This window comes from Pan paniscus, chromosome 1 (assembly GCF_029289425.2).
Source record: "Pan paniscus chromosome 1, NHGRI_mPanPan1-v2.0_pri, whole genome shotgun sequence".
Classification (NCBI taxonomy): domain Eukaryota; kingdom Metazoa; phylum Chordata; class Mammalia; order Primates; family Hominidae; genus Pan; species Pan paniscus.
In genome coordinates, this window is record NC_073249.2 from 170,111,321 (window position 1) to 170,127,139 (window position 15,819).

The window sequence follows — 15,819 nt, forward strand, 5'->3', positions numbered from 1 at the left end:
AATCCTACAGCACCATGGAACGAAATTCTGCCAACAACTCAATGCAACTGGAAACAGATTCTCCTCCACAGCCCAGCCCTATCAATGCTTTGGTTTTCAGCTTGTGTGACTTGAGGCAGAAAAACCAGCTAAGCCTGCTGGATTTCTGACATATAGAACAATAAGATAATTTGTATTTTAAGTCGTTAAGTTTGTAGTAATTTGTTACAGCAACAGTAGAAAACCAATGCAATAACTCAAGTTAAAAACTATAATGTACAACTAAGATGACAAAAATGAAAAAAGATGGTGTGAAATCACCAATGAGTATAGGCAATCTTTTCCACTAACAACTTTCCTGTAACTATTAGTTGGTGTGCAGAATACCAGCATAATGATGGAGCAGAAACAAAAATAGCTTTCAAATGAATCAGAGACTTTAATTTGATTTTGTGAAAAAAGCTTATAAGCAATCAGACAGGCTGCTTTTCTCCTTTGTGTTTGTTACCTATGAGTTTCATACGGTGCAAACATTAATTAGGAAGAATCTGTAACTATGAAATGCTATGTAATTCAGGAAGACATCTTTTCCATACGGTTACTGAAAGACAAATCCTTCCCATATCATTTAACACTCACAAAAAGTATATAACAAACAAAACTGAAATTTGAATTGGAGTTTATTTGAACAGAAAAGCACTGGAAGTCTGTTCATTTTTTTTCTTGAAACCAATTATAAAAAGTGGTCCCAATTTCAACAATTAAAAAAAATTTTCAATAAATACGTAATGAAGTATTCAATGGGTCAATGTATCAACCTATGGATTTTTTTTTCTTTTTCAAAGGTAGGCTAAGAATGAATGAATGCAGGATGTTTTTGAAAAAAAGTAAATATTATATCCTATATTATGATTGTCATGACACAACCAAATGGCTGTTTTCAGTTTTATTTGTTGCACTCAAAATCCACTGTATATTTAAGCATACATGACAAAGAACACAACCATTCTTCCTAAAACAATAAAGATACTATCCTTAGAGTTCACAGTTCTATAACAACTTTACATTAAATGTTCAAAACATTGTACAACCACAGATATTTGTGAACAGTCTTGAGAGCTGTATTTTGGTACATTAAGGCAGCTTCAGCCAACATTTTAAGAGATTCTGAATATTTGTTACAACACAGGACAAGTTTGATATTTGAATACTTGAGGTCTCAAGAAATATTAAATATCACCTAACAACACCGCAATTTGTGAAACTGTGATCTTACCTAAAAATCAAGATACTCATCCTATCAGTATCAAAGATACTTATTTTTTTAAAAAAAAGGAATTTACATTGAATGTGGGGATATAAACCCTGTATTTAAACAAGGGCTTTCAAACAGTTGCTCACACACATCTGTGAGGTAGGTTATTATCCACATTTTGTAAATCAAAAAACTAAATGAGGTTATGTGACTTGCTGCTGCTTCAGCAGCCAAAGGAAGAAACTGATTCCAAGTTAGATTTTGTTCTTAGCTCTGAGTTGTTTCCTTGACAAACTTTTTAAAGGGGTTAAATATAAAAACTGCCATTCATTAAATTCATTTATAAAGCATGAGAAGGTGGCCAAATGTTATGTTTACCAAGGTGACTTATAAAGTCAATCAACATGAAAGAAGTAGGAAAATACATTTAGTGAACAACTTCTGATAGTGATAGTGAGAGGTTTGACCAAGGGAACTCAATCAGGCAGATGCAAACAACATGATCATTTGTAGGAGGCAGATCTAAGGAGAACTGAGAGGGATTAGAAAAAAAGAAAATATAGTTTAAACAAGTTTTTACTATTACTCTTCTTATAATTTAAGGGAGAAGGCACAATTTAGTGTTTTTTTTTTTTTTAGAACAGTGGATCTCTTTTCCACTTTAGGAAAATGTTATCTGTCTAGAAAAATGGCCATTTTTGGTAGCAAAACTTAAACAAATGTGTAACTGTGAAAAATGCACGTTTAAATTAGTAGAAAAAAATTAACAATGCAATTCTCCTTGGCTAGAATGTTTTTGTTCCTCCTTGAAATTTTAAATCAACACAACGTAGCAACCCTCCCTGCCCACCTCAAAAAAGCTCACACTGTATGAACCTTGTCAAAATTCTACATATTATTCAAAAAAGTCTTCATGCCAGGATAGTCTCCAAATTCTTTTTTCATTTTTTTTTCTGGAGAGTGCTCTATTCTAGGATTTAATTACACTTCAAACGTAATTGAAATTTACCTACCCTGCTTGTCCAAACAATCAAGAGCCACTTCCATAAAATCTAAACTACTTTAGATATAAACCATTTTTACCAAAAGTCACATCATAGTCACAACAGCAAACTGGCATTGCTATGCAAGGCTGGCAGTAAACATTAACATTAGCTTGCAAAATTAATACAGGCCTACAGTCTGATAACTCTTCTAGACCCAGCCTGATTCTTATCAGGCTATGGCTGAAGAAGTTTAATTAAAACTCAGTCCAGTCTAGACTGTGTGACCTGTTCTTTGTGCTATTACTGTTCAGTGGCATCAAATGCATCATAATTATAGGTGGAAAGGCTAGTAATGATGCCAGCAACTTGTTTAAGTGAAGTTTTTATAATTTTTAAAGCTCAAACATAAGTACATTTCAAAGTTTTATAAGGTTTGGGAGAAACTCTATCAAGCTAATAATAATTCAGTGTTTGTAAATTAGAAATATATTCTATGAAAATAGTTATATCATGTAATATACATACAAAATGAAAAATTATCAATCTGCATATGAAATTTGGATAAGACTAATTCAGATAATAGTCAAAAACTATAACAATTTAGACAGGGACTGGGGCTAGTTTTCTTTTTCCTTTTTTTTTTTTTTTTTGATACAGAGTCTTGTGCTGTCACCCAGGCTGGCATGCAGTGGCATGATCTTGGCTTATTGCAACCTCTGCCTCCCAGGTTCAAGAGATTCCCATGCCTCAGCCTCCCGAGTAGCTGGGATTACAAGCAGCCTGTCACCACACCGGATAATTTTTATATTTTTAGTAGAGACGAGGTTTCACTATGTTGGCCAGACTGGTCTCAAACTCCTGAACTCGGGTGATCCACCCACTTTGGCCTCTCAAAGTGCTGGGATTATAGGCATGAGCCACTACACCCAGCCTAGTTTTCCTTTTTCAAAAATGATTGTGCTATAAGAATCACATAAAATTATAAGAAGAATCATGTTTGAAAGTTTCTTCAGCATTTTTAAGCACCCTCAATAACTCAGAAATACTTATAAAAACCAATATGCTAATCATAAATACTTCAGATAATTACATCTCGTTAGTACAATCAACTGGTTAAAATAAACTAAGAACTATTTATTTAAGACTACTTTATGTCACTCTAAGACTTGAAAGCAATACATCTGTGTTTATTTTTATTACTCAACCACTCTGATGTTTTATTAATTCAGACTGTTCTTCCCCAGAGGAAAGGTGGTTTCCTATAAAGAGCAATTGATCACTGCTGGATACTTGTATGGTGTTAAAGCTTTATGAAGAGCTTTCTGGTCCTGCTTCCTCATCTGGAAATGGCAAAAATGCTTTCTCTGGTTACCTCTCCAAGTTATTGTAATAGTAAGTAAACAATATGAAGGGTCTCTAGATCGAAAAATCACTATAAAAAATATATGGAACACTTTCATCACTCCAAATTTGTAATGCTTTTCTTCATGCCAAATGGACGTGATGTTTCACCGTGTTTGGTTTTCTGGATGATTTTTGCCATTTGCATTCCTCCAGCAGCTGTATTTAGAAAAATATTCAAGTATATACCTTTGACATGCCTCACCAAATCAAAACAGAAACATTCACACTCATATAAAAACTCTAAATATATAAAAAGTGAACACTAACACAAATCATATGGAAAAGCAGAAAAGAACTTTAAAGCTCAAAGGTACCTTAGAAGTGTTAAAATCTACCTTTCTCATTTTAGGAGTTATAAAAATGAGGCCAAACATAGGATGTGACTTACCAACAGATTGCACATATCCCTCGTCCAGAGTTTTTAATAGAGTCTTTGAGAACTACTATTAAAATAAATTACATTCCCTATTTAAAAAGCCACAGGGTGACACAGGAGAACCAAGTAAATAAATGCAAGATTGAAAAGGTTTGGGTCTTTAAAAACAAATAAACAAAAACAGACAAAATTGTGAACATGTCTAGCATTTAGACACTCAGCTTTTACAACCATTAATAGGATGTAAATTATTACCCGGTGAATAGACAAAGTGGTGTCTGTGGCAGGCATGTTCCAGGTTTTTACATTTTATAAATCGAAAGTGAGGTGCCTACATTAACTCAGTACACTGCACATTATTCAATGCTACTGATAAATCCAAACAGATCAAAAATCTACAATAGTTGCTTATGATTTTTTCTAAACTATGTCTCATTTAACAGTAAAAATCAATTTGTATTCCCTGAGTACAAACTGTCTAGGGAATAAGAAAAAGCAAACTCAGAATTATAAAACTGTCCTGAAAAACCCATTTGCAGAAAATGGAGAATTGTTCATGCTACATATAGCCAATACCCTGACATAGAAATACAATTATTTCTGATTAATTTAGGCTTCTGGATTCTCTTTATAGATAGCTAGTATAAAGGAATGTAAACACTAGAGATTACAAAAGTGTCTCTTAACAGGTTAATCAAAACAAAAACCCAACTTGTAAATGGTTTGCCTACTTCCCTCCCTGCATATTCTATTTGAGAAGGTAGCTGTTCCTACATTGAAACATAAGGAATTAGATCTTCATATGGTATCCCAAAGAAAAGTATTTAGAAAATGTTCACTGACTACACATTTTAAAAGTAAGAATCAGTGACACTGATTCATTACCCACAGAGCCATAAGCATGAGTCACTAGTCTCTTAGACTTTTTTTTAACAAGTAATCTTGTTTCAGGTTTTTCAGTCACCCATGCATAAGAATAATGTTGCACTCAAATAATAATACAAGATGATTAAGAAAACCAAGGTGTCATGAAACAAGTTGCAGACACAGAAAATTCTATTTAATCCAGCATTCACTCATGATGAACATGTCTGCAAGTTAAAACAAAGTAATTCTAATTTTCAATCAGATTCTCCCAACAACCAGTAAGAGAAATGGAAGTGTTAATTATTAACTACCCTAATTATGGCATTCTGGGACAGTATTTTCCTAAAAAATGTATTTCCCAAATTTGCCTTTTTTCATGGGATATTAAGTTTTTTAAAATGAAAAATTAATTTGGGCAAAGTTCAACAAAGTTATATGGCTTTCTTTTTTTTCACAGAAAGACCTGTCAAAGTCTTTAATGCTGACATCCACTGTCATCTTCGAGGGGAAGAGTAGCATGCAACATTTTTCAAACTTAGTCCATGCAATCTTTTTTTCTGTGGAGCATCTCACAGGATATACTTTGGGAAATGCAGTTCTAGAACTACATGGAGTCCATTTCCAAGATATAACTAAGGCCTTATCTATAACCTAATAATAGAAGCTCTTCTCCCGTGTCTTAACTGGAGGAAATTATTGTTAGCCCACATCTACCTACCACATCCAGAGTTTACAAGACTGAAATGTGGAAATTTGGGGCTAACAACTGATTCTTTCCCTCTATCTGCCCATGAGCAACAAAAAGCCTGCTGTAACAATGTTCTAGCTCTAATTGTGCTGGACTGCATCTCCTGAAATCTTCTCTCTAAAAACCAACCACCTAGATTCACAAAATAGCTGTTTTAAAAACATACACATAAAAGAACCCAAACTGTGACCATTAGTTCTCCTAAAATTCAGTAGGTAAATATCAAACTACAGCTGTTCATAAATACTGGCAAGAATTAGAAAACAGTAAATAATTAACTCTCAAAAAACATGGCAATCATCCATATAAGGTAATTTTGATATGAACAATTTTTTAATATCTGACCTATTAGACTAATGGAGCTAAAACATCACTGGATTCCTTCTGTTTCTCTGCCTTCAAAATTTTTGCGGATTTTGTCATTGGGGTTAAGTAATCTGATTAGTTCCTTATTTCTAAGGTAATTCCATTCATAATCAGGCAAATATTATGAGGTGGCCCTGTTTTTTCCCAAAAGAGGTATGGACCCATTTAGAGAACCCAAAACTATGCCATATCTATAATGGACCAGGCTAACACAGCAGGACTGCTTATCACTATACAAATAATCACATAAAAATTACCTTTAGGTGCCACAAGATGGCAGTCTTTCAATAATTAAACCTTACACTACCTCAAATTGCAACTCGCCCTCCTTCCCAAATTGGTGAACTATTCATTTATTTTGATATTAAGAAGTTGGACTTATAAGTTATTTAACATCAGTTTTTAAAAGATCTGCAAAGCCATATGATGTGACACAACGCAAACTCCTGATTCAAAGAAAATTTAAAGATAGACACACTTGTTTTCCACTGACACAGGAGAAACTTAGTCTAATATTCTCATTTGCTTCTTGGTAGAACATACATTACTTTTGGCAAAGAGAAGCCTGTCAAGGTAATGTCATTTTTTTGTTTTCAAGAGCTTAAATTTTTTAGGGTAATCCAGGTAAATAAGTGTTAATTACAACATAAAAATAACAAAAGAATAAATACAAATTAGATAAATTACACAGAATTTAAAATTAAATACTTTTACTAAAACAAAATATAATCAATAAACTATTATCTACCCTGCTATAGTTTGTGTTTTTTTAATCTTAAAAAAAACCTGCACAAAGCAAAACAAACAAACAAAAAAACTGGTTTTTGCTTAAAAGCACTGGTTTGTGAATATATATATATATTTATTTAAGATAAAAATTTTTTCTTGATGTTCAAAGCTTCCCTGCCCTATCAGGTTCAACAGTAAAGGTCATAGCCAGCCCTTAGGGCCAGAACAGTGTTTTCAAACTTGGACTAGAAAAGATTCAAAGCTATATCAATCAACCACTCAGGATCAAACAATGAACAAAGACAATAGTGACTAGGTTAGGTGAAGTGAAGGGAGTGGCTTCCAATGAAGAATTAGCATTATGAGCTGCACCAGGACCCTAACACCTAACACAGAAAATAAAGATCAAAGATAAGGATTCTCATTTAAGGGACTGTTGATACTTTGCTTTGTTTCATTTAACTATTTTATCACTGTTGGTGAAATACAAAAATAAATAGAGGCAAAAAGAATTTGAGAAAGGTAGATTTTGAAGACATTTTTTAAATGACATAAGTTTATGTAAAAGACAAAAGTTGTTGCAATTCCAGATGTTCCAATATTAATTTGAAACTTGAAGGCTCTTAAGATAAATATATTATTCAGGGAAATCTCAAGATAAAAATCCTGAGTTAGTTACAGCTGTTTTTAAGAAACCTGAAAATTGTGGTTACCTGTTACATGACCACAGTCCTTCTGTTGAATACACTAGGCAGTATTTGTACAAATACTGTTAGAAAAACTTGGCTTCTGAAATCTTGGAGGCAGGTTTTTAAGATTTCAACATTTAAATAATATCTTACTCGTGGTTCTTTTACTTTTTAATCTTCTTTTGTTAAAATAAATTGGGGGCATAAACACAGCATAAAGCCTACTGAAATTTAGGAAGTAAACTAGATTTACCTACACCAAACAGCAAAGCAAGGAGGTGTTGCCAAACCACCCTTACATTGAGATGGTTCGCCAGTGTGGTGTGTTAATCGTCTGTAGTGAACTCATTATTGTAATTAAAAATCTTCATCGATATTAACCTATTAAAGATATTGCCTATGTGAATTTATCATAGGCACAATAGAATTACAGATTTCTACAAGTAAATAAGATGTCAGATATTTTGTTTTCAGTAATTTCAATAGCATTGTGTGCCTCTGGAAATAATTCATGTTTCTCAATTAGTATTGCAGTGGATATTATCCAAAAGTAAGATAAAAATTTAAAGAATATAACTGATTTTCATAGTGCAATAACAGAAAGAAACTAGAGACAGATCAACGGGCTAAAGTAGTAATCAGACTGGCACACATTTCAAAAAAATCCATGGTGTGACTGCCCAGGCGAGGTGAAACTGAAGACAATGTGCTTCCGGTCAAAGAGCCAGTGAGAGAGCCAGAAAGTGAATGGCTCTCTGCAGTTGTGGAATCAAAACTTGATCTTGGTCTGTGTAAGCCAGCAGCAGAACAGGAACGCTGAGGTGTTGAGGAACCAGATCTCTGCTCCACTACTTCATCTGAAATGGACCAAAGAAGAGCAATTTATATGGAAAGTATATATGCCCAAGCCCTTCCTATGAATTTATGATATTCAGAATATTAAGTAAACACATCTGAGCAAGGGCAACTTAATAATGAATGTCATGTTTCCGTGTTGTAGAAGCACAGTCCTCTTCCTTCCAACAATCATAACAAACATCGCTACCAATCACAAGACTTGCACACAGTCAAAATGTGGCCCCTAAGTCCTTCTCAAATCGGAGTAATCGGCATTGATATTGGAATCAAACTGATATCTCTGCATGTGAAGAAAGCATATTCTTGACAACTTATTTTCTTCTAGCATATCAACAAAAAAAATCATTAAGGTAAAAACAAAAGTTACCATCATATATTGCCTTGGGGAGGTGGAGGGCAAAGTGAGAGAAATCTTGTTAAAACTGCATTTTCTACGATTCCCAGGACCAATCTCCAGAAATTCTGATTTGATAGGTCTGGAGTGGTTCCCAGGGATCTGCGTTTTAATAACAACAACACGTAATTTCGATGAAAGAGGTCTGGGATCCATATAAACACTACCATACATAGTTGATGGTAGTTCAAGAGTAAAATTTAAATGCTTTGTTTAAAACAACTTCCCTAACTCTAAACTCAGTTCCATTCTTGTTCCATCCAGCACCTGACCCTTGGTTTATTCTGGTTTTATCCCACTTGGGCCTCTGAAATGAATAATCAGATTTGGTTTACCCAAGTTTAATTCTTGGCACACACTAAGTTCTTGGACATGACAATTTTCCCTGACGCCTTTGGCTCCTTGATTGCCATGGGTACCTAAATCCAACCCAAATCCCAATGGAGACCTATTTGGTCGCCCTGGCCACCCAGGATGAGGAAAGGTGATGAAGGGGAAAGTTTAGACACTATAATACTAATAAAATATGAATGGAGAAATATGACAAAGAATCTGACAAGTCAGTTAATTTTAAAAAGTAAAACCTGCTTCCCTGTTGTTCCTTACTTGTGCTCCACGGCAACACTTCAAATGATTCTTTTATGCCACGGAGATACTTCTTGTGGAAAGATGCCAGGTAAGAGGTATTCAACATGTCTTTCATCCTTTTCACTTCACTTACATTTTGGTTAAGTCTAGATTGCTTAAAAACCAGTGCAGGACCTACCCACCGGATGTCTTCGAGATGATTTTAACATCTGGTCAACTAGTGCCAAGTTTTATCTTCTCAGAGCTCATGCATGCATAGCTTCCTTACCATCAATGCTTTTAAAGTCCAAAAGATAGCTCCTGTTATCAACCAGGTAAAGTTGTAAGCTCATTTTCACGTAATTGCCAGTCACTGGATTTTTTCTTCTTACACGAAGATGGTATGCATTCACTACCTAAAGTGAAAAATCAATAAAAATAATAAACTACAAAATATCTACCTTTTTATGCAAAAAAAGTCAAAACAATTAATAGGGGTGAGGTAGGAAAGGAATATCAAATAATTTTTTTATATTACTGGTAGTTCACGTTAGTATTTATTTAATACCCACTAAGCAGTACTGTATGGCAATTAAGATTTAAAGGAAAAGCTACTTGAATAAATTTGGGGTACTGAAGAAAAAAGTGAAAGATAAAAGAAAAACTTAAAGAGAACCCAGAGATTACATAGGGTCCAGCTTTCACTCTAGATAAGCATCAACTCTAAAACATCAATTCTAATTTGGTTGTCCAGTCTCTGCCTGAACATGTTCATGGATGATTATGGAGTAGAAGGAACAAAGAGGACCAGGCACAGTGGCTCACGCCTGTAATTCCAACACTTTGGGAGGCCAAGGTGGGTGGACTGCCTGAGCCCAGGAGCTTCAGACCAGCCTGGGCAACATGGTGAAACCCCATCTCTACAAAAACATACAAAAAAAAATCAGCCGAGTGTGGTGGCAGGCGCCTGTAGTCCCAGCTACTAGGGAGGCTGAGGTGAGAGGATAGCCTGACCCTGGGTTGCAGTGAGCCAAGATCGCGCCACTGCACTCCAGCCTGGGCAACAGAGTGAGACCCTGTCTCAAAAAAACAAACAACAAAAACAAAAAACAAACAAAAAAACAACACTGCTTTGGGTTTTCAAAACATCTGTGGTACTAATTTCAAAATGTTTCAGTACAGAATTTTAAAAATGTTAACGTTTCTTTTTTAACTAAATAAGACTGCTCCAAAACAGAGAGATCTGTTTTTTAAATGATTTTAAGAAAATACTCATTTCATGTACAAATAATAAAATGAAAATGACTGATTTATTTGAACACATCAAATGCATATTTATGTGGTAAGTTTGCACATTTTTCTTCTTCCTTTAAAAGTTCACAATCCTCAAGAAAAGAACAAGAGTGAAAGGCATATCTGAAAAGAAAAAATGCCCCTCCCCACACATATATTCAAATAGAACTGAAATGAAATTGAGCACTAATTTTTAAGAAAAGCAAACTGTAGGCTGAGAGTAAGGAAAATGTACTCTAAGTATTAAAAGCACTAGCCAAATAAAAGAGAATATCACAACTTGGAGAAAAGTGTTTATTGACTGAATAAATATGTTCTGATGATATAATTTGTATCGACCACTAGCTATTACAGCCACCTGCCTCTGTCACCTAAAAAAAGAGAAAAGAAAAATAACCTCCCTAAAAAAAAAAAGAGAAAGTAAAAACATACTATCTTTGAAGACACTCATGATTTTTCATTGCTATGATGCATGCTGAAACTGGTAAGCTATTTTCTCAGATGATTTCTAGTTGATTACTTTTTTCTTGACCAAGAACACTTCTATAATTCAAAATATGTTGGTTCCCAGTATCAACCACTTTTCATCCTTATAGAGGTTATTTGTTTTGTTTTTAATGTGCATAGCATATTACTAGAAAAAGTTGGGCTTAATACTCAACTCAGGAGCTCAGAGCAGCTTATAATATAGAAAAATGGCTTCTACAAATGATCTTATTACATTATAATTTCCTACCTTCCATTCAAAATCCAGCTGCTTCATAGCTCGGTAAACTTCAGCCATAATGTCATACGGTTTGCTCTGACTTCGGATTCCAAGATGCCACTTAGCTTTTTTCACAGCTAAAGATTTGGGCTTAGTCGTATTCAGTGCATCCAGTGGACATCTTGCTTTGGGGCTGTCTGCTATAAGAGGTGGCATCCTTTCTGGATGAGGTTTCAGGCCTGGGGGAATATGCATGGCACTATCATCCATAAAAGAACCAGATGGAGGACTAGAGGCGAGGTAGAACTCACTGGCTTGGTTCATTATTCTCCGATTGTCAATGATAAGATGATAAGCCACCGCAAGCTGGTCTTGAGGGTCACCACTATATAAACTGTTCATTACTTCTGATTCTGTACATTCAAATTTTTCACACACTTCTTTCACAGCCTCATCATCAATGACGTTAGCATCATAGGAAGGGTCTTCAGGAAATAAGTAACTGGGCAAATCTTGTTTAAACCATTCATGCTCTCTAGGAAAAACACCACAATACATTATTGTAAGACACGGTTTGGCAAGTCCAAATAATTTAGACATAGGGCAATATAATAGAATATAATCAAAAGATCTGGTCTCTAGACCTAGCTCTGCCACTTACTAGCTATGTGATCCTGAGCAAGTTAATTACCCACCACCCTTGAATAACTATGGTTATTAAGACTTGGCATTTGGATGACATTTTCTCAAAAATGAAAAAAGCGAGCCCATCGCTTTAAGGAAAACAACCAGCAATATTTGTTGCCAATGATAAAATTCAAGCTTTCAAGCAAAAATTTCAAATTTTGTATTATTTGTGTGAGTTTAACAGCTTCTCAATACTTAAAGACTTTCTGATAAAGTTGGTGTTAATAATAATAAATATGCTTTTTTTCTTCTCCAACCACTTATCTGAGTGAGGTCAGACCTTCTTTACACACTTCAACTAATACAAAATAATGCAACAGACTGAATGAAGAAGGTATGAAAACCACACTTCAGCTAATACAAAATAGTGCAACAGATTGACTGAAGAAGGTATGAGAACCTAGCTGTCTTTGATATAAAGTAATTCTTCTCACAATTTTTTTTGGAAAATATGGTTATTTTTCATGAAAGATGTATTATTTAACATAGTTATTTTTAAGTAAATTACATATTTTCTTAATTTCTCAGTTTTAATTCTAATATAGTAAATATTGATAGATAATAACCTACATTTTAAAAAATCCCCCTTGAGGTCCTCAATAATTTTTAAGAGTTACAAGATTTTAAAATCAGAAAGTTTGAGAACTGCTCCCCTAAGCCTTATTTTCTCACACTTCCGGGCCTTTGCGCTTGATGTTACTATTGTTATCCTAGAATACCAAACCATTTTCATCTAACACAAACTACTCCTTCGAGATTGTTTAGGCATTATTACCTGGTAGAATTGGGCATCCCCTAAGTTCAGATGAAGATATATTTTGACTGAATGTCTTCTATTCACTGATTAATTTATTTTTGAATATTTACTGAGGACATACTATGGACAAAAAGAAACATTCCTTGCAAAGATTTATTTTAGCTGCATAGAGATTAAACAAATATACATAAAATATAGTTACAAATATACAAATATGCAAATCCTGTGATAAAGACTGCAAGAGAAATTGCATAGAGTAAAATGAGAGTATATAATTTAGAATGAGAAGCGGGTGATCAGGGAAGCCACTCTGAGTAATATTTAAGCTGACACTAGAATGATCTGAAGTCAGCTATGCAAAGAGTTGCAGAACAGATATTCCCAGCAAAAGAAACAATATGTGCAAAGACCATGAGACAAGAAAGAGTTATGCTGTGCTCTAGGAACTGGAATGAGCTCAACATCATGAAAGAAGAATGAGTTATGAGATGGAGTACCAAATGAAATCAGATATTTCTAAGAATTGTAGGCCATAAAAAGGAAATCTCATGATTTGAACTGGTGGTTGATGAAAATCATTGAAGGATTTTAAAGAGACAGGGTAACATAACCTAGTTATCATTCTGTAAAGATCATTTTGTTTGTGGTATAGAAAATGAATTGAAAAAATAAAAATGATGCCGGGCGCGGTGGCTCACGCCTGTAATCCCAGCACTTTGGGAGGCCGAGGCGGGTGGATCACCTGAGGTCGGGAGTTCGAGACCAGCCTGATCAACATGGAGAAACACTGTCTCTACTAAAAATACAAAATTAGCCGGGCGTGGTGGCACATGCCTATAATCCCAGCTACTAGGGAGGCTGAGGCAGGAGAATCACTTGAACCTGGGAGGCGGAGGTTGCGGTGAGCCGAGATCGTGCCATTGCACTCCAGCCTGGGCAACAAGAGTGAAACTGCGTCACAAAAAAAAAAAAAAAAAAAAAAAAGAAAAGATAAAAATGATGATGGTGATGCTAGTTGCAATAGTCCAAGTAAGAAATAATGGTGTGTCAGGCCCTGAGGATATGTACAAAGATAAAACTTCTACAGCTACTAGACTTTTCTATCACAATACATGCTTTTAGTTGTTGATTTTTTTCTTAATCTTGCCCAGTAAACTGACAACTTCCTTTTTTTTTTGAGACAGAGTCTCGCTCAGTCACCCAGGCTGGAGTGCAGTAGCTCAATCTCCACTCACTGCAAGCTCCGCTTCCTGGGTTCACGCCATTCTCCGGCCTCAGCCTCCCGAGTAGCTGGGACTACAGGCACCTGCCACCATGCCCAGCTAATTTTTTTTTGTATTTTTTTAGTAGAGATGGGGTTTCACCGTGTTAGCCAGGATGGTCGCTGACCTCATGATCCACCCGCCTCAGCCTCCCAAAGTGCTGGGATTACAGGCGTGAGCCACCACGCCCGGCGACAACTTCTTGAAATAGTGACCATACCTTATTTAGCTCTACCCTACTACCTAGCAGAGTAAATGCTCAATAAATGCTGCATATATGATAAATAGACAAAGTATGGACACAAAAAACAATTCATTCATGTGTTTATTGGCTATATAATAATATTAAGCACCTATTAATGTTCAGCAATAAAAATAACTTGAGATAGATCTTTTCTATATATATATTTTTTGAGATGGAGTCTCGCTCTGTCACCCAGGCTGGAGTGCAGTAGCGCAATCTTGGCTCACTGCAACCTCTGCCTCCCAGGTTCAAGTGATTCTCCTGTCTCAGCCTCCCGAATACCTGGGATTACAGGTGCACACCACCACACCCAGCTACAAAAGAAGTAAAAGAAGGCAAAAAATTATGTTACATGTCTAATATTTTTAAAATATCAATGACAAATAGAAAAGTTAAGCACTTTCAAAATAAACTCAAAAAATCTATTATTCCATAAAACAATAAAATACCAGCAAAAACTGTGAAAATCAACTTTTTCAGAACACCGGAAATTAACCAAAAACTGTGAAAATCAATTTTTTCAGAACCCTGGAAATTAACCAAAGGCTTGCAACAATCTGAAGACTGTTTATTCAAGAAAAATGGCTGAATCTCAATAAGAAAGGTGAGATTTGTGGCTTTTTAAGTTGCCCTAAGTCTGCTTCCCTTTGTCCAGCTCCTTGGCAGCCTTGAAAATGAACAGCCTCATAATCACAGAGCTGAGAAAACAGGAGCTTAACAATCACTGGGGCATTGAGGTGGGGAGAATAGAGGAGCAGAATAGTTTAGAGCTCCCCAAAAATCTTACCATGAGAGAACTGTGATTATTTTACATGTCTAGCAGTTCTCTGGAAACCTCCACTCACAAGCCTGGTTTTTATGTGACCTGACTCAGAGCTTACTCCTGCAAACAGCCTTCTCCCCAGGGCATTTGTTAAAAAAGAAAAAACAAAAATCAATGGCAACTGTCTAACATCACAACTGCCTGAAGCAGCAGCGAAAGCTGGGTAAAGGGAAAGCTGACCAAAACACTTAAAAGGAAAAATTAGGAAACACAATTTCCAGAGGGGTCTTTGGAAAGCTCTGATATATTTCTGGGACTCAGAAAGGCCAGAAACAAATGCAGGGTTGTGTGTTTGCCTGAGAAAAAACTGAAAGGGCCATAATTTCTCACCACTGGCAGATTTTGAGGCTCTGCACAAGCAGGAAGTGAAGGCTAAGGCAGAGTTACAACTGCCTGTTGGAGCACTAAGGATATACCCCAACATCACACAAAACCCATTAGCAAAGGATGGGAGACTTATTAGATCAGGGCATTTAAGGAAATTTTTATCTAATCACTAGCTGATCATTAAGCTAACCAAAGAGAGATTTCAGTAGCCATATATAAAAAAGAATACAGATTTTACAGAATCAGATCAGAAAAATCACTAAACAAACAGAAGCAGCAGCAACAACATACGACAATTATAAACTCTAGATATATACACCCAAGAGAAATGAAAGCATAGCCATACAAATTGTGTATGTAAATGTTCATGGAAACAGTAGTCATAAAAGCCACAAATTAGAAACAATTCAATCTTCATTAACTAATGCATAAACAAAATGTAGTATATTCATACACTGGAATATTTTTCAAGCAAAAAAAATGAAGTACTAATACATGCTAC

General features: G+C 35.3%; 1 protein-coding gene across 1 annotated transcript in view; it reads right to left on the reverse strand.

The window, feature by feature from the left end:
• Nucleotides 1-394: 394 nt before the first annotated feature.
• The window catches only part of PRKAA2 (protein kinase AMP-activated catalytic subunit alpha 2), a 70,006-nt gene continuing 54,581 nt past the window's right edge, over nt 395-15,819 (reverse strand). Inside the window, exons 7-9 of the mRNA XM_034965951.3 lie at nt 11,248-11,752; nt 9,508-9,634; nt 395-8,256 (exon numbers count right to left, since the gene is read on the reverse strand). Of these exons, the coding sequence (XP_034821842.1) occupies nt 8,018-8,256; nt 9,508-9,634; nt 11,248-11,752 (871 nt within the window). The 3' untranslated portion in view covers nt 395-8,017. The remainder of the gene's footprint in view (nt 8,257-9,507; nt 9,635-11,247; nt 11,753-15,819) is intronic.